This window comes from Centrocercus urophasianus, unplaced genomic scaffold (assembly GCF_019232065.1).
Source record: "Centrocercus urophasianus isolate 14NV4802_14NV808 unplaced genomic scaffold, USGS_Curo_1.0 seq_35, whole genome shotgun sequence".
Taxonomy (NCBI): domain Eukaryota; kingdom Metazoa; phylum Chordata; class Aves; order Galliformes; family Phasianidae; genus Centrocercus; species Centrocercus urophasianus.
The window spans coordinates 6,535,104-6,553,671 of record NW_024884922.1 but is presented as its reverse complement, the minus strand read 5'-3'; the positions used below and the strand labels follow the sequence as shown (position 1 = coordinate 6,553,671).

The 18,568-nt window shown below is 41.9% G+C and overlaps 1 protein-coding gene across 1 annotated transcript in view; it reads left to right on the top strand.

Moving 5' to 3' along the window:
* The window catches only part of LOXHD1 (lipoxygenase homology PLAT domains 1), a 102,907-nt gene that overhangs the window by 50,382 nt on the left and 33,957 nt on the right, over positions 1–18,568 (top strand). The window contains exons 24-29 of the mRNA XM_042831199.1: positions 243–359; positions 3,530–3,692; positions 6,990–7,144; positions 7,970–8,179; positions 9,591–9,711; positions 14,156–14,364. Of these exons, the coding sequence (XP_042687133.1) occupies positions 243–359; positions 3,530–3,692; positions 6,990–7,144; positions 7,970–8,179; positions 9,591–9,711; positions 14,156–14,364 (975 nt within the window). The remainder of the gene's footprint in view (positions 1–242; positions 360–3,529; positions 3,693–6,989; positions 7,145–7,969; positions 8,180–9,590; positions 9,712–14,155; positions 14,365–18,568) is intronic.

The window sequence follows — 18,568 nt, the reverse complement described above, 5'->3', positions numbered from 1 at the left end:
TTCCCTGTCACAGACAGGGCTGCCAGCTGCTAGACCAACCACTAGATCAGGCTGCCAGAACCCATCCTACCTGGGCCTGAACAGCTCCAGGGATGGGACATCAACAACCTGTTGGGAAACCTGCTCCAGCACTTCACTCCTTCTGGTTGGTTCTTCTTTCTTTCATCTTTCTTTTTTTTTTCTTTTTTTTTTTTTTTTTTTCTTTTTTTCCTTTTTTTTTTTTTTTTTTTTTTTTTTTTCAGCTGGAGGATGTTGGTGACATTATTGAAAAGATTCGCATAGGACACAATGGTGGAGGGCTGAACTCTGGATGGCACTTGGATCGTGTGGCAATTCGGAGACTGCTACCAAATGGGAAGGTAGGATGGGAATCGCGTCACTCTGGAGTAGGTTTCCACTGGATGCTTCTTCTATTTTCCAATGAGGGACTTCAGTACACAAAGTGTGATTAATGACTCCCCAGAGAGCAATCCATGTTAATGAATTCACTAGAGCTTGGGAATTCGGAGGGCAACAAACATTTATTATCATGTTTTATTCTTCAAGCGTTGCTTATACGACTTTGCAATCACTGTTTTTTAAAAGAGTGCTGCTTCCCTTGTAAATTTTGGCTAGAATAGAGGTGTTTTCTCCTGGCTGTGGATGAGAGAAAAGCAGTGAAGTTACTCCTCTCCCTTTTGGGGTCTTTGCTGCTGTCCATCTTTAGAATGAAGGAGCAATCAGCCTGCTGGATTTGGAGGCAATGTTGTACTGTGCCACTGAGCAAAGAGGGGAGATTTCTGAACTTGTACCCTTGCAAATACTGCTAAAGAACTACAGACAGCTACAGTTGTCCCTGCAAACATCTGCACTGCTGTGGCTGGGCATTCCTGAGTGCCCAAGACTCATTCAGATAAATCTTACAAACTTACATATCTACAGGGCTCAAAAAATGCTGTCATAGAGTGTGTTTTGTGTTTTTGTATATAGTTTTGTTTTGGACATTAACAAGGAAGGAGGTGGAAAGTGAGTGCGCCATTTAAAAATGAAAGGTATGGTTGCTAAACACAGGCAAGAAATCTTTCATTAGCTCCTTAATTCTGAAAGAATAAATAAGGGAAGCAAAAGACCCATTGTTATAAGCATCATAATCTCTCCTCGCAGGAGTTTTGGTTTCATGTGCCAATGGGATTAAGGGAGTGCAGCCAAATTGTTCACCCTCTCCACCTAAGAAGCTGCTCCTTGGCCTTGCTTTGAATGTTGGATGTAGGAGCAGCAATTGGTGTGGCTGCTGGAAAGTGGAAGTTCACAAGAAACTCACCTCTTTAGGTCTATGTATGTACTGACTAACCCTTATTTTGTACATCTTGATTACGTTTCTTAACAAGATGGCATTGTTATTGGTAATAGTGTTCTTGGTCATAGTCAAGGGATAATGGGGAGCGTGATGTGAAAAGGCATGGAAACAAAGGGAAAAGAGATTCCTGGGCTGCCTCTTTCTGCAGCTGGGATTGAATGAACATGAGTTCAGTGCTGAGTGCTCAGCCATCACCCCAGGAATGGGTTCTGGGGGCTGTGCCATCGTTGCAGAGGTTTTAAAGGACAGACAGTGACAAGTCTGGAGAAGTGGAGGAAGGGAGGAGGAAAACCATGAACACCTCAAAAACCGAGTGATTTACAATTCTGCTGATCTTTTGATTATGGTATGGGGGAAAAAAGAAAAGAAGAAAGCAGAGCACTGCATGATGCCGCTGATCAGCAGCAGAATATTATGACCTGCCACAGGATAGCAATATGCTGCCAACGCTTCTAAAAGCCGTGCTACCTGATTAGACTGCTAAGATGCATCTAGATCTATCTGTAATGCTGCAAAAGAAAAATGAGGTCAGTAACTTTTCAGATTAAATTGAAAGTGCTTGGGTAGGAAACTAGAATTGTTGTGTGCCAATAAACTCCGTCTTGGCATGCCAATTATATCTGGTAATTGTATTTTATTTATTCCAACTTGGAGAAGGGCAAAGCACTGAATTCTAGCATGCTATCATACCCTACCTCTATCTTACAGTCAGGCTCATATTCTGATGAAACAAATTCTGTTTGTAGCTGAAAGAGCATTTTACCATGGATAACATGAAACAATGCACTTAGTGTCACTTAAATATTAATGCAATCGCTAACGAGGAAACTCCAATGAAAACTGTGACAGTGTCAGGGTGATTAACAATAATGGTACAATTAACTCTTGCAGTAACTGTGCATTATGTCCCACCGTGCAGGCACTCAAGTCCCTGCATGTTTTATTGCCAAACAGCATTCATATCAATAGCAAGTAATACCAACATTATCAGCTTTAGGGAGAAGTTAAAGGTGCACAACCCATTCCTCCCTCTTTTGTTTTATATTAACTTTTTACTATTTAAATATAAAAAGAGTGAAGAAGGTTCCCTACTTTGATTTGCTACTGAAGTAGAGAAATGTTGTAGAGGTCAACTGGAAAATGGCTCATTTTCTTCCTTCACTCTACTATTTTAAGCTGAACACTAACTTTCCTCTTCAGACTTGTGGGCTCTGCAAGTTGCATGATGGCTCATGCCCATTTCTTTATGAAGACATAGCCTCCGGTGCCCAGTACACAGAAATCCTGCTCTCACCATCTTGGAGGCCTTACACGAGTCTGGTCTTGATGAGTAGCCTGGGATTGGTTTCTATTGTTTTTGTTTCTTTGATGACATAAATCATATTTGTTTCCACCAAAGTGAGTCAAAACAAAGGATCAAAAATTAAATCAGTATTTTTCTCTTCTTATTGCAAGTATGGGAACTGCTTGGAAACCAGCCTTAAGTCACAGAATTACAGGGCGAAATCTTGCACCATTAACTGAGTAAAAAGCCCAACTGACTTCAAAGAGAATGCTGACTCAATAGGGATTGAAAAGGGATTGCAGGCCTTGATAAAACATGGCTTCAGTGGAAAGGGTGCAATGCTGATTGGGAGTCTGCAAGATCAAAAACTGGAGCCTGCCAGTAACGAAGGCGATCTACTGGAGCATGCACCAATCTCACCATTGGGAATACTGTTCTACTACTCTCTGAGAAGAAGCACACACAGTGCTCAGAGTCCTCATATATCTCCTCCATTGGTCTGAATGACTGGAATAACTTGTCAGATAAAAATATATATTGTCTCCACAGACATGCTCATGGGTTAGTTGCTGCCATGCACACTGTTTCAGGTACTTCTGAAAGAGTGTTCAGGTGCTGGAATGGGCTGCCCAGGGATGTTGTGGAGTCACCAACCCTGGAGGTGTTCAAGGAACGTTTGGATTTTGTGTTGAGGAACACAGATTAGTGAGAACTATTGGTGATAGGTGTATGGTTGGACTGGATGATCTTGTAGGTCTTTTCCAACCTTGGTGATTCTGAGACTCCAATTCTACATAAATATATGAATTGGAAATTCTTGCTTGCACAACAGAGCGTTTTCAAAGGAGGAATGTTAACATGTGTTCCCTTTGCTTTGAAGAGATTCTCTATCCTGTTTTTTACTTCAGGGTTCAGAAACTATCACGTTTCCATGTGAAAGATGGCTTGCAAAGTCTGAAGATGATGGTGAGATTATCCGAGAACTGGTACCTTCTGATATTTTTACTGAAAAGCTCATGAAGGATGGGACACTTAAGCAGATAGAAGAAGAGGTTGAAGACCCGCTGGAAGGTAATACGACAGTAGGAGTTAGAAGGGATCTATTTATCTGGGCAGGTGGATTTTTTTGAAAAATTTTGGATGTGTTGTTCAAACAAAACTACTGCCACTACTTATCCACATTTCTTTTTCTTCCTGTCCTCTGGCATCTGCTATGTCTGAAGCACTTCTGTGCAGTAATACCATTTCTTCTCCGTAAGAGTGGTCAGTCACTGGCATAGTCTGCCCAGGGAGGTGGCTGAGTCACTGTCCATGGAAGTATTCCAAAAACTTTTAGATGTGGTACTAAGTGGTTTAGTGGGGTTATGTTAGTGGTAAGGTGAACAGTTGGACTGGATGATCGTGGAGGTGTTTTCCAATCCTGATGATTCTATGGTGTGTATAAGCCTGTTTCAGCTACCCTTCCATGCAATGTTTGCTCCTCTCTTTTGATGCATGGCAAATCAAAATCTTGACCTTGTCTTCCAGGCTCTGCAAACATCTCAACCTGTTTGCCCAACTTTGCCTTCCCTGTGCCCTCCACAGCTTCTTCTCCTACTCTATCAGTCTGATCTCTACACCTCTTCCTTCCCAGAGCTGGTTTTGCTGGTGTTCTCCATGCGCATTTGGACACCCTCTAAAAATTTTGCTTTAGGCAATCACCCTCATCTTTTTCTCAACAGACTCTATGATCTACAGATGCCCCTTCACACCTCTGTGTTTCTAGGATTTTGTGATTCTATGATTCAAGTGCCTCTGGGCACCTATCCAGCTCTGTCTAGCATTCTGTCTTATAAAGTGTTCAGATTCAGAACAGAAATTTTGTCCCTAACTCCTTTCTTCTCTGTGTGCCTTGTTATTCCAACACTAGGATCTCCTTTTCTCTTACTAAGCTCTTCTGCTCTTGAGAGAAGCTGTGTAGACCTTCCTATACTCTGAGCAGAGGAAATTGAATGCAGCTGCCATCTTCTTTCCTGGTACTTCTGTCTGGTAACATCATGATTCAGCAGAGGAAATCATTCCTTTCTGTGTCTTTTCTTTGTCTGATTTGCATTAACTGTACATCATTGTCAAGGTGGAATTTATATGAATGTTAAGTGTTTCTCCAGCTGCCACAGGGGAAATGAAGAGAAGTTTTTTGTGGAGTCTTTAGAGATGCTTTTCATGGAGTGGAACCTTTGCACTGCTCCTTGAGAGGAGAAAGGTGTGCTCTTTTCTCCTATTATCTCATGTGAGATTTGTTTTTGTGTTGGAGAAAAAAGACAGTTTTACTCTTAGTTTGTAAGCAACGTGCTTGTTAGATGCCTTTGTGACATTGTTTAACCTACTGACTCACATCACTTTGTCTTGCATTCATTATTATGTGCTAACACAGGTGGTTCATTTTCTCCTCTGAAATGCATAGCCTTAATACAAGTCTTACAACCTATAGAACAAATTTTTTAACAACTAGCAGTTTCTTTTGGGAGCTAGGTACAAGCTCTAGCAGATAACGCTAGGATTAAGTCCGGGAACTTCTATTTAAAATATGAAAGATGGGGTTTATATGTCTGCATCTCTGAGTTACTACATGTTTGGGACACTAATGCAGTATAAATGACAGCAAAGGAAAATCTAATTTACGCTTTTCTGAGGATGGCATCTTATGTAGTAGACTGCATTTCGGTCCAGAAGCTGTCCAGAACCGGTAAGCAAAGAACAAAGGTGGATAAATGGGCTGATTAGTCTATATGCATTGCTTCCTTTATTACTATTGAGGCAATCATCTCTCAAACACAAAGCCATAGCTCTGCACAAGAATTTAGGACACAAAGTGAAGAGGCAAACCAGAATATATGGCATAGCACCTAACCTGATGCACTGCCCCACAGGACACTCCTGATACATTTCTTAGAGAAACCAGTGGAAATAATTTGTGTACTAAAAAGCAGAATATGCCCTGTTCTACTGGAGAAGCTAGGAACAGAAAGAAAAGACTCTGTAGGTATTTTTTAATGTTCTTTTTGAATGAGGAAGAGTATTAAAAACCTATGAAGCAAACCTCCATAGTTGAGACTTTGTCCTTCTTTCTTATCTGTATTGCCATGAGACTTGCAATGAGGCATTCTCTAGAGCTTGTATGCCACTAGGGTAATTAGAGACTTGCATGGTTCCTAATTGTTTTCCTAGAGAGGATGTTCTCAATTTGTTTTCTGCATGTAATTTGGAAAAGAGTAGCAAAATAGAAACAGGGGTATTTAACACATTTATTAAAGCACATTGTTAAAGATTTGATGAAACTTTATTGGATAACCATTGAGCAAGCTAAAGAGAAAGAATATTTAATACATCTCCAGCACTTCCTTAATTAAATACTGCCTGTTCTCTTTCAGTTTGGGGAATTTACAGAGATACGTGCCATTAACTCCAGCGGTAATTGCACATCTGAATCCCTGGGGTTTATTTACGGAAGACGGGAAATTAGGGGTTCACAACACTGAACCACTTGTTCTCTGACTTAAATCCTTGGAGCCTCGGTACAAGAAAAGTGTCAGGCTCCCTGAACTTGAGTTCACATCCCTGACTTGAGTTCACGCAAAGCACTGCGTAAGATTTGCTGATCCCAAAGAAAGCATGCAGAGGTGACTTAACATTCACCAGTTCAGTAGAGAGGTACTCAGTGTTGTCAGGGCTGGTGGGCTGGTCAATCTCAACCAAGTTCTTAGTACCAGTGGTCGCTTACCAGTATAGTGTCCATGCTGAGACTACTCCCAGCAGATACTGTTGGTGGCTGGCAGGCAAGTAGTCCAAGCCATCCCTTAGTACCATGGCCATATATATAAAACAACAGAGACAATAAAGCATTGCAGAACAAGATAAGCAAGGTCATACACAGAAAGCAAGGGGACTTGGTTACAGATACGGAGCAGCTTCTCACAAACGCGTTTCTTCTACATGCAGAAATAGAGGCAGTTTACTCAGTTCCAAGCTAACATGAGCCCTTTCTCATGGGCTAGTCACCCGTTCAGCTGTGGTCTATATTTTTCCACGCTACATCCAGTAATAACCATGATGATTCTTCACATTTCTAACTATGTACTACGTGATCAAAGCAATATGCAGGCATTGATTACAAGGAGAAAAGAAAAGTCAGCATATTTCACTCAAGTGATTCCCAACCTTGGGATCATTAGCAAATGCCTGGAAGGATAAAGCACATAGGATTTTAACTCCCCGGGAGCTGAGGAACAAGCAGAAAGTTAGGGACTACCTTCATAGGTAAATTCAGTGTCTGTGGTAGACTTCGAGAGTTCATCTGGCCAGAAATCACATCTCCATTTCCTTTTGCAGTTCACACGTACAAAATCAGCGTGTTCACTGGAGATATCTATGGTGCTGGAACAGATGCTAACGTTTTCCTAAATATCTATGGAGATCTGGGGGATACTGGAGAGCGGAAACTCAGCAAATCTGAAACAAACTTCAACAAGTTTGAAAGAGGACAGGTACAAATGCAAGGAATTAATAACACTGGCTGTTTTGCAGTCTTTAACCTGCAAAGTGCATGACTGTTCTACAGGCTGAATTTTCCTACGAGGGATAAATTGATTGATTCAATTTATTATGTTCATTACCCCTTAAAATACTTTGTATGGATTGACAGCTGTCTAATACAACTGATAGGCACTGCAGCAAATGGGTCGATGTTCCTTTGCAGTTGTTGGTAGAGACCAATTTTGAGCTTGACCCTCACAAACTGCCATGAATTAATTGCAGGCTTGAGAGCACACGAAACTTAAGAACTGTAATTTCCCTAGTCTCTGTGCAACTGGTTTGCACATATCTACTGCATATTATAATTTATCTTAGAGCATGATAAATTAATGGATCCTAATTGGTGCCTGTATTTGCCAAAATAACTCGATGAGTGTTTTTTGGCAGTTGGTCCTCAAATCATGTTCACAGCTTCCTATGATGATACTCAGATATAATGATGGCAAGGACTGTAATATCTGGACAGTCTGTATAAATCTAAGTGCATTAGAAGAAAGTATCTTACATATAGAAATAGGATGTAAAATTCCAGGTATTCAAAATTCTAATTGTGAAAGTGACATTTTGAGCACCTGCCCTCATAGCGGAAGAGTGCCTCAAAAATATCCCCTGTACAGTTCTAATGCACCAAAATACTTCTACAGACCTCATAAATTTAATCAAACTTGTCTGAATTTAAACATGTATTATGCAGTGCAGGCTCCGTTTGCTTTTGCTTGGTAGATAGTTTGTTGAGAGCTCATTAACAGAAGCCTCTGCTGTTGAACACCTTGCAGGAGGACACGTTTACGATACAGGCTGTGGACCTTGGCATTCTGTACAAGATCAAGATTCGCCATGACAATAGCATGTTCAGTCCTGACTGGTTCCTGGAAAAAGTGGAGATCCTGGATGAGACCACAGAGGAGTCGTTTGTGTTCCTCTGTGAACGCTGGCTCTCCAAAAAGAAAGAGGACAAGAAGATAGAACGTACGCTTTATGAGCAGGTACATGTACAGCTCACAGCTGTGATCCCAACTTAATTACTACCAGTAAAAATAAAATTGTTGAATATCTGACTGAAGTCCACGACGATGTGATAAGGACCTTTGGTTTTATCTTGTCCAGACTGAATTTGTGACTTTCTGACAAGCACTCAAAGCATGGCCACTCTCAGCTCGGTATCACCAGCTCTGTAGTTTGCAGTCAATAGAAAGATCAAGGTCTGTAAGTGAAACTGTTCAGCTGAGAGTCAAACTGGCTTACTAATGTACAGTAGTGTATATTTTGCCACTGTTCTCCTTGCTGCATCCGTAAAGTAGACAACTTTCATGTCCTACTGTTCTAAGTCCTCAAGCAAAAACTTTGGGTCCTTCAACTTCATCCTTTGAGGATGAGCTTTATCATTTCAGCTCCTTCCACCGATGACAAATATCAAAAGTCTTCTGTTACCATTCTAAGCACAAAATGGCTTTTAGTGAAATGCCCTTTCTACTTTTGTATTCTCTATTGCTTTATCAGGCTAATATGGCTAATTGGAATTCAAGGCTCATGCACCAATTCAAATTAGCAAACAAGATTAATAGACCTCTCTTGCTTCTATACAGTGAGGCATAATAAAGCAGCTAATTATAAGTCCATTTTATTTAAGGAGTCCACTTTGCAAAATATAGTGACATTTTAATTGAAAGCTACAACTAAAATTATCATCAATGAAACTGCACCAGACTAATCCGGAATGTAGCAGAATGGATGTGAGAAGAGTTACACCATGGATAAGTACTGCCATATGCCTCCTCATAAAACTGCAGCAGACAATGCTATGAATTCTTGTGGTCTTGCTTGCCCTGTTGCTCATATTCCTTCATAATGAAGAAAAACTAATAACTTATTTTAAATTATGTGACCGTGTGGTAAGATGGCCTCATTCATTGGAAAGTGACATTGTACACAGCTGCGATAACTGCTCTAACACAACTGATATTTCATATCATTCCATTTTGTAGTACTCTCCCTCTCAGAGTCTTTAACCTACACTAGGTAATTTATTCTGACACCACAATGTGTGCCCTGATAAGCAAATCTGGCTCTGCTCCATCTGCCTGAATTTTCTCTAGTTACTGCTCACACAGGTAACAGAAAAAGAATCACGACACACCATTCAAATCTATTAGGCCCTTTATATTTTCTTTCATTATAACACACATCTGTAACAATCTGTCAAGGTTACAACAATAAGGTAAATAAATGACCTGCAGTAAATTACAAGTCACATTTCTTTGAGCTATGCTGAGCAAAATGCTACCTGGGGAGCTACAGGGCTTTCTCCTCACGTTGTCTTTAGAGGTACATAGGAACAACTGACAGCAGCGTGAGCACTGAACCACATTACCCTCCTGTACCTGCCTTTCTAATTAGAGTTATGATGGTGAACGGAGAAGCCTGAGTGAGTCCTCCGTCAGCCTGTCGAGTCTGGATAGCAGTGGAAACCCAAAGGAGAAAAAATCCCGCTTGGTCAAGTCGGCAGAAGAAGGATTATGTGAGTGAGCAACATGTTGGCTGAATGCATGTGTGTGTTTTTGTCTTTCCCTTGTTGGGAAGAAACATTTGCCCTGGTGAAGGGCAAGAAGAGGCCATACTAGCAAATGTCAGCTCTCCAAACTGCATGGTGCTTTGTACAGTATGACCTTATTGTTAGGTAGGTGGTCATTCAAGGATATACTATTTTCTGTCATGGCTAAGGAGGAAGTTTTTCACACAGAGGGCGGTGAGGCACTGGCACAGGTTGCTCAAGGAGGCTGTGGATGCCCCATCCCTGAAGGCATTCAAGGCCAGGCTGGATGTGGCTCTGGGCAGCCTGATCTGCTGGTTGGTGACCCTGAACACAGCAGGGGAGTTGAAAATAGATGAGCATTGTGGTCCTTTTCAACCAGGCTATTCTATGTTTCTGTGATGCTGTGGCTGAGGTAAAATGTTCAGGGGTCTTCTGTAGGCAACTACAACCCAAAATCACATCCCTTGTGCACCTCAAGGTATCTGAATGGATCCACATCATCACATGTGGAAAAGCAGCTAATCGTCATTTCCATAAGGCCTCCTGACGAAAAAAACATACTGATCTGAAGATTCTCACTCACCCTTCCTACTCTTCCATCCATGACTTCATTGCATAAAGCACTTCAGAGCTGTGAGAAGGAATTATGCCCTCTGAACAGAGGGGGCTGACAGAGAGATGGGAGCAATTTATCTAAGTTTTGTGTAATTTTGTTTGAAGTATCCTTTAAAGTATGCAATGGGAGGGCTGGAGGCAAGTCGCATTATCAACAAAAGAGCCTCCCTTGGATAATAAGAAGCTCTTTTCTGCATGATTCCTTAATATAGCTTTTGTTGCTGATATCAGCTCTTTTTTCCTCCTCCTTTATCTCTTCGACCTCCTCAAGATGGTGTTTCATGTAGCATATTAGATCCGAATTAACAAAGAAGGCTTTCAATATCTTGAGACCTTATTTGCCACGCTTAAGACATCTTTCCACTTCAGAATCAGACTAGTAGTGCCTCATCACCAGGGTGTTTGTGTAATAGGAATTTAAATGTAATTTGTTTTACAGCTCTGAAGCTTTTCTCCTTGCAATACAGAGCTGCATCACAGTGCTGTTGGGTGGGGAGGGGAGTGGAATACAGAGAGCTGAGCAAGAGTACAGAAAACTCTCTGCTTTCAGAAAACTAGCTTTCAATAGGAAGGATAGGAAGAACTTGTTATTTCTAGAATGAGAATTATCTTGTATTTGGACAGAGCAGGAGGGTCTGCAAATGTGGTTGCTCCAAGACAGGGATTACAGAAAATCTGTACTGAGATTTCTGCTGTAATAACTGATAGAAATGTTTGATGGATCTAAGGTAGAGCTTCATCACTGGGCTCTGGTTCTTGAGACAAAAATAAAGCCGAACACAAAGGTCTGCATTGCAAGTTCTAAAAAAATGAAAAATGCAGGACTGTACCTGTGGAGGCCAGATATGGTGCAAGAAGACTCATTTTGTTCCGCTGCCTCTGATAGGAGGTAGGAAAGTTGCTCAGGTTTTGCTTCTGTACTGTCTGTGAAGAAAGCCCAGCGGATCACTGTCAGTCAGCAGAATTCAACCTTTATGGAAAACTTCCCCAGTCCATTCTTCTTAGTTTTTTTTGTTGTTCTTTTTTGTTTTGTTTTTTAATAATCTTATTGCAACGCATGCCTTTATAACTTTGATTAACAATGTCCAAGTTCCAGCACATTGGCTTACCATCTAAATCGTACTTACAGTTTATTGTTATTCTCCATCATTTCTTCCTGCTTTACATTAAGATTTTAGATGTGTTTTAAGAAGTAGCTGAGCATCAAATGAGTTGTAGTTACTGTCTCTGTGTTCTCTTAGTCCACGGTGAGTACAAAGCCATTAAGCTTGCCTGAAACTTCTATGCTGAGCAAAGTACAAAACGATGTAGTTTGGCTTTGCAGTTTAAGATTTGCTTTTAAGCCTTATTATGTGGACCAAGGTAACTCTGGTGAATGATTACTGCATCTCAGCTGATGTTTGGTAGTTTGTTGTGATGTGATACAGGGGCTGTACATCCCAATCCTCCAAGTTGTGAAGCAGAATGCTGCACATTTTTTAACCCAACTGTAATCTGTGTGTCTTGGGGCAATTCTTTTGTAATCCCATACTGTGTGCTCAAACGAAAAATAAGTTATTCTCATGTTCCTTCTGATATTACTTCTGTGGTGAGACAATGGATAACATCTGCCTGGCTGGTATGCCATGTCATTTCAAAAATAATGGGTAAAACATCAGCAGAGAACCTCCCACGAGCAGAGCTGGGATAGTTCCCATTGCCCCCATTGTGCAGGGGTGGTCCTTCTGCTCTGAGTCCTGGAGCTTGTCAGCACCTCCATTCCTGATGCAGTGACACAGCCTCATTAAGGAAATGCATCTTGAAGGAATGTTGGATAAGATGGGCTGTTTGAGCCAGACAGCCACTTCCTGAGCTGGAAAAAGAGCCAGCTGTTAATTAGTTGATTAGGGAAGTGGTGTTGGGAGTTGCCTGGGAAAGGGAGTGTCAGTCTGAGTAGCCTGGTTCTGACTCTCCCATGCTGAAGATGGGTGATCAATACTGAGGTGATGTGAGGATGAAGCATGGGGAAAAGTCCTGTTGGTGGGGAAAGAACTCATGCCTGGACTGAGAATCCTGCTTCATGCAAGGCTCTGGCTACATTCCTCATGGAACACAGCCCCTTGCAAGGGGCACAGGTTCCCTTGAACAACCTAATCTCTGCAGAGGCACTTCAGGACATAAGGAGCAAAGAGGGAAGTTTGAGAGACCTGTGATGGGCACCAGGCTCTTCTGTGATGGCTATTTTCCCCAGGTATTGCATTTCCTGGGTTGGAAGAAGTATGACTATGGAGTCCTAGAGAAAGGATTCAGTGGAGGAGGGCCATACACACATTACAGATCACTTTCACAGCTTTTAGAGGAAAGAACAGCAAGTGGTTATTTCTCACAGTCTTCAAATTTAGCATAGGTATTTCCAGTGCTTTGGCTCAAGGATGCAGCATCAGCTGGAAAAGTTGATCCTTCTGTGAAGCTTGTCAGAGGAATACAGGATGAAACCTGTACAAAAGAGGAAACATCTTGGAGCTGATCTAAACAGGACTCCCTGACATTCCCATGAAATCTCTAGCCTGTTGCTTAAACCTTTTCTACTCCAATGGTTACTTTGTGAAGAATGCATCACAGATTATTATGCTTATGTGCACACTGAAATGTAAATTATACCATAAAAGGGAGAATGAGTTTCGCCTAATCATCAGTTCATTTTGTGCTGGTGCACAGATGCCTCTGTTGAGCCCAGAAGTAAGTACAGATTTGCTTTGCCTGAGTTTGTGTCTTTCCTGGTATTGAACACATTCTGAACTTGCAGTAAGTTTCTAGTGCAACCTCCACCCAAAAATATTTTTAGCTTTCATAAGGCAAAATTAGATGTAAATCATAGATCATCTGAAAGCTAGCCAAGCTTGAATGAAGGTTTATGAACCCTCATTAAAAATGAAAAGGTGATGATGAGCCAGGCTGAGCTTTGAGTCTGAAGCAATGCAAGTTTGGGAGCTCGGAGTCTTTTCAGAACGGCTTGGAGTGCCTTGCATAAATGTTCTGAGAAATCAAACAAGTATTCAGCATCTCATTCTGCACCATCCACTTGGCCTACCCAAATGAGCTTTTGGAAAGCACTTGAAAAGCAGTCTGGCACTTCCTCCCTTTTAACAGATGAACTGAAATTTTTTGAAAACAACAAGAAGTGGGAGGTGGGGGGGGGGGGGCAGGAAATAAAAGAACAAGAAAAATAAAAGTCCCAAACCTTGGCCTGGAGGTTTTTCCTTTAATCAATATTATTATGTGATGCATAAAATTGTGGGCTGAACTGCCTTTAATACAAAGAGTTTGGCTGGATTTGCAGAGGGATGCTGGAACCCTGAGATCACAGATCTCCTTGACATAAAGCAGAAGAGAGAACATTTGCAGTTGGACTGGGATATTCCGGCATTGATGGTTCACCTTGGAGTCAGTGTATATTTATTTGCCTTTTCTGAGTGGTGAGCATGAGATCACTGTGGTCTAATGGCCTACTAAAGATTTAGGTGCTTGGACTCATTTTCAGGAAGGTCTCTTGGTGTAAATAAGATTTCAAGCCTTTTTGCTGTTCTGACAGCTACCGGGGAGAAATCTGTTTGGTGCTATGCCCATGTAACCTCCTTGGAGCCAGCAAGGAATGTAACCCTTGCAACACTCACTCTGAAATGTGTATGTGAATAGAGTTTTCCAGGGCAACTTGTTGCCCCATACAGCATGTCGTTGTACCTAATGAAACTACCTTCTCTGGTAGGATGAAATCTCACGTATGCAAGTATGTTTGGGGTGTTTCTGATGATTAAACCTTGGTTTAACCCTGCAGTAATCCCGTACCATATCACTGTCACGACGGGCATTGAGTACGACTCCAGCACCGACAGCCGAGTGTTCATCATCATCATGGGTCCTCAGAAAGTGCAGACTGAGAGGCTGTGGCTGGATCTCCCTGAAGGAAAAGATGAGTTTGCAGATGGCTCCGTGGAGAAATTCTCTGTTTGGGGCCTGGATGTTGGGGAAATCAAAAAAGTGGAGGTAATTTGTGCGGTGTGGGCACGGGGGCAGCTGGGATACACAGCCAAGGAAACAACAGATTCCATGGCACTCAGTGAAGCAGAGGCACTGGGGTCTGCAATGAATGTAGGTGGGAAAGTGCTAATGTGATTACAATGATTACATGAGCTACCAGCCCTGAAAATAAGTATCTTTATATCTGGCAAATCTGAAGTGCTCAGGAGGTAGAAGATAATGTTGAAATAGAGGGAAGTCGTAGCATGTCACAGTTTAGTACCAACTCTGGCACTGTTTTTTCTTAGTCAAACCTTGTTGCTTGACAGCTGCACTGCAGGTTCCCAGGATGCAGCCTTCCGTCAGTCTTTTTCTGACTTGATTCCTACAGTACTTCCAGTTGGGTTTCATAAATTGCCTGCAGTGAGAAACACATCTTGTGTAATTTTCCAGCTAAACATGAAAATTGTTTTCAGAGCTTGGAGGACCCAGGCTTAGAGAAGACAATTAATCATTGCTCGTAAGTAACACGCACAAATAGATATCAGTGAAGGAGCCATTCTTTCTGCTGTGGCTCAGGGAGACAGAATTTGCATAGACTCTCCATCACTGAGCCAAAACCCTACATGAATCTTCCAGACACTTGCTGTGTATCATTCACCTTTCATATGGCAGTTCCATCTCCTGAACACCTGCTCCAGCCCCTGAGTCCTGAAACATAGAGCATCGTAAGATGTCATGAGCCTCTCCCCTCCCCTCCCCTCCCCTCCCCTCCTCTCCCCTCCTCTCCTCACCCCAAAGCCAACCCCAGCCCTAACCCTAACCTCAACCCTAATCCTAACCCTAACCCCAGCCCTCCCTTTTTTATACCTGAGTTATGAAAAACATCTTTTTAGATGTGTGTGCTTATGTATTCGAAAAGACAGGTGTGAAAGAGATACAGAGAGAGAAATCCCAATTAAAAATCTTTGCAGTTGTGCACCCTGTTGTAGCAGCTGATAGATTGAAGCAATCCAATTCCTTTTCATTCAGGCGATGGATTCTGGCACGCTGAGAAATGCCCATGCTACTTTTGAGTTCATTATCAAGACATTTTCTTAATTCACTCCAAGTGCGTGGTTATTATGGATGCTAAAGGCATTTTCTATCTGGCCATCTCTCATTCAAAGTTGGAAAGTGAAGCAACTATAGAAATTCTTCTTTTCTAGACTGCATGCGTGTGGAAGCAGCCTCATCAGCCCAGCTCAGACAGGCAGGAAAAAGCCTACATAATAGCTCTGTGTCAGAGAGGGGAGAGAGCTGTCTGGGGAAAACAATATGCTTGTAAGCAGATAGTGAGTGGGGAGGAAGGAACAGAGAGTAGAAGATAGCAGTAGACACTTGGAAATAGAGGAAAGAAAAGGAAAATAAGTAATTTCACAAGGGTTACAAATGGGAGAGAAGAGAAAACTTCGTAAATGGAATGCAGAATTAGTAAAGCAGATGGCATCACTTTGAGGATGGATAGCACTCTTATGGACCCTTTCACCACTAACTTCATTGATTCCACCACTCTGCTGCCTTGTTTCTTTTTCTATTTTCCCTTTTCAGTTTGTGACTCCCAGGCCTGTGGCTGGAGGTCACCTGCACTGAGTTCTGAGCTTTCCTTCCTGCAGTACCCTGTGCTTGGAAGGTCCCCTGTTCACTCACATCCCAGTGATGGCATCTCTGTGCCTGTATGCCTTGGTTGCCATGGAGCCAGTCTGTACTTTCCTTGTAGAAAATTGCAGTGTTCAGGGCCATTGCAGAAAATTGCTAGTTATCTACTTGGGGAGAGTGAGGAACAATTCATTCTCAGATTTGGCATTTGTCTGCTTCTGGAAGATGGCAAGAGGTTTTGAATGTGTTACCATGTGCAAATAGCTTAGCAGGGGGATTTTATTTTCCAGAAGCCCTCCATATAACCCAGGCAACAGACTAGCAGGATTGTAAGATCTGCAGCATGATGCCACTTTTAGACTGGCACCACTCTCCTGTGGCAAAAACTTGTGGAAGCAGAAACAGTGGAACATGAATGAATTCAAAAGGGTCCCATTTGTACCTGTCTTGTAAATTTACAGTTATAATATTTACTACTTTAAAGGACGTGCTGACATGAAAATACACAATAGGAATTATTGGGTACACACATTTCATAGCGTGTTCTTAAAATCAGTTTTAGTAATTTCTTTTGATGAACAAAAGAATCTTTGTTCCTGGATTGCTGCAGCTGCAGAGAGGTGCCTTCTAAAAAGTCCTTCTTTGAGCTATATGCTTTTAAACCAGTTCTAGTTCAGAGCCATTCAACCACAGGCACAAAGTAAAGCCAAGGAAACAGGAGTGTTTAAAGTCCACTTCCCTGTTGAATACAGACCTGGTCCTGGAAAACCACGAGGTCTTCCTAATATTCCCAACACCTTACAAAATTAGCAGGAAAACCCATATTTTAGCACTTTTCCCTTCTGCCTACCTTCGTTTTTTTCCCCTGATGTGTTTGTGAGCTGCTCAGTGCAAATGGTGCCTTAGCTGTGTTAGTCTGAAGTACCCATCAGTCCCTCAGACACACTAGGAATGAATTAAAAAGATTTTCAAAGCAGACTACGGCTTTGCCTGTCATGGAAATGCCGTCTCTCCAGCTTGTTCAGACTTCTCAAATTGTCTTTGTATTGATATGTACACTCAATCTATGCTACTGGTGGACACGGCTTCAGATTGCTTACTGCACTGGCATGGCCCATCTGAAGCTTTACTTGAATCTGAAAGTTGGATTCGGCCAATTATTCTTATCAGACTTGAATACAAATTCAGAAATGAGCTGATGAACTCTAGTGCTCTACTCTACAGATCCAGCCATAAGGATGACTCACCACTGAATGAATTTGTCCCAGACTTTACAATGTTATTCTAAGGGACCATGGAAATCTGCCTGCATGCATGTTCTCCAAGGTGCCTAGAGAGCAGAATGCCTTGTTCACTGGTACCAAAAGAGTTAGGTGTTGCTGTAAATATCTGGTCTTAGCCGTGTCTTGGAACAAGGCGTGAGGACATGGCTGTAATAAAGCCCAAAGAGCAGCAGACTTTATTGGTATCATCAGGACCTTCCTTAAAACTGAACCATGGATTTGAACCTTCCTCACCACCTCACCAACACCATTCTGCAACACGTCTGAAGGGGCACTGCACAGATCTCAGAGCTGTGGGTGCAGGGAAGGACCACCATGCTGACAGAGAGGGAATGGGAATGTGTTGTATTCCTATTCACCTCACACCCATGAAATCTGAGAATTAATGTGTCCATTGTATACTTGAAATTTCCCTGGTGGTTAACTCTAATTTTCTGCAGCTGCATAGACATTAGTATAGTAATAATGTTCCTAATAGCAGTGATAGCTGAGACAGATAAAAAAAGATTACTCGTTTTGGGGCAAAAAAAGACATGATCGATACATTACTCTAGATGAACTTGTTATAAAAAACTGTTTCCTGAGCAGCTCTAAGTATCACCATTTATTTTTTTTAATGAAAGCTAAAGACCTCATTTTCCCAGTAATGGCATAAACAACATTTTCTCTGAAAATAATGAGCTGTAGGTAGGTCTTTTATCCAGCCTTTCGTGTACAGATAGTTCACTGGAGTGACTGAAAGAATTTCTTACAGCACCTAAGACGGATAATCATCCCTGTAAGTCTGCATGGAAGTAAGCACGAGTTTCCTGCATCCTGTAAGAGAGACACATGCAGAGCTTGTGAAGCTCCTGCCACTCTTACGTGGTTTCCTGCTCTTCAGGATGGCATGGTCTGCCATTAAGCATGGAGGAAGTGGTCTTTGCAAATCAACTGGCAACAGCTTCTTCTGTTGGCTCCTCAATACAAACACAGAGGTTATATAATACAAGGAAATAGAAACAGCCTGATGCACATACTTAAATTAAGGAGCTGTGGATTTGTGAGGCAAGAATTCCTTGAATAGTACGAATAATACGTGCAGGTGTTTGTATAGATACATTTTCCATCTTGGCTGCGGAGCTTTGGATTGACACTTCTAAGCAACTGAAGGGTTTGGAAGGATGGAGAAATGCGCAGAGATCAGCAGTGGGTAGTGGTCAGTGGGGCAGTAAGGGGGTGGATGTGTTTTTGTGTAGGTTAGTGCACTCCACCTACCTCATGGTCCCTTTGATTACATTTGGGGGATAGCATCATCCTCCCTGCCTTCA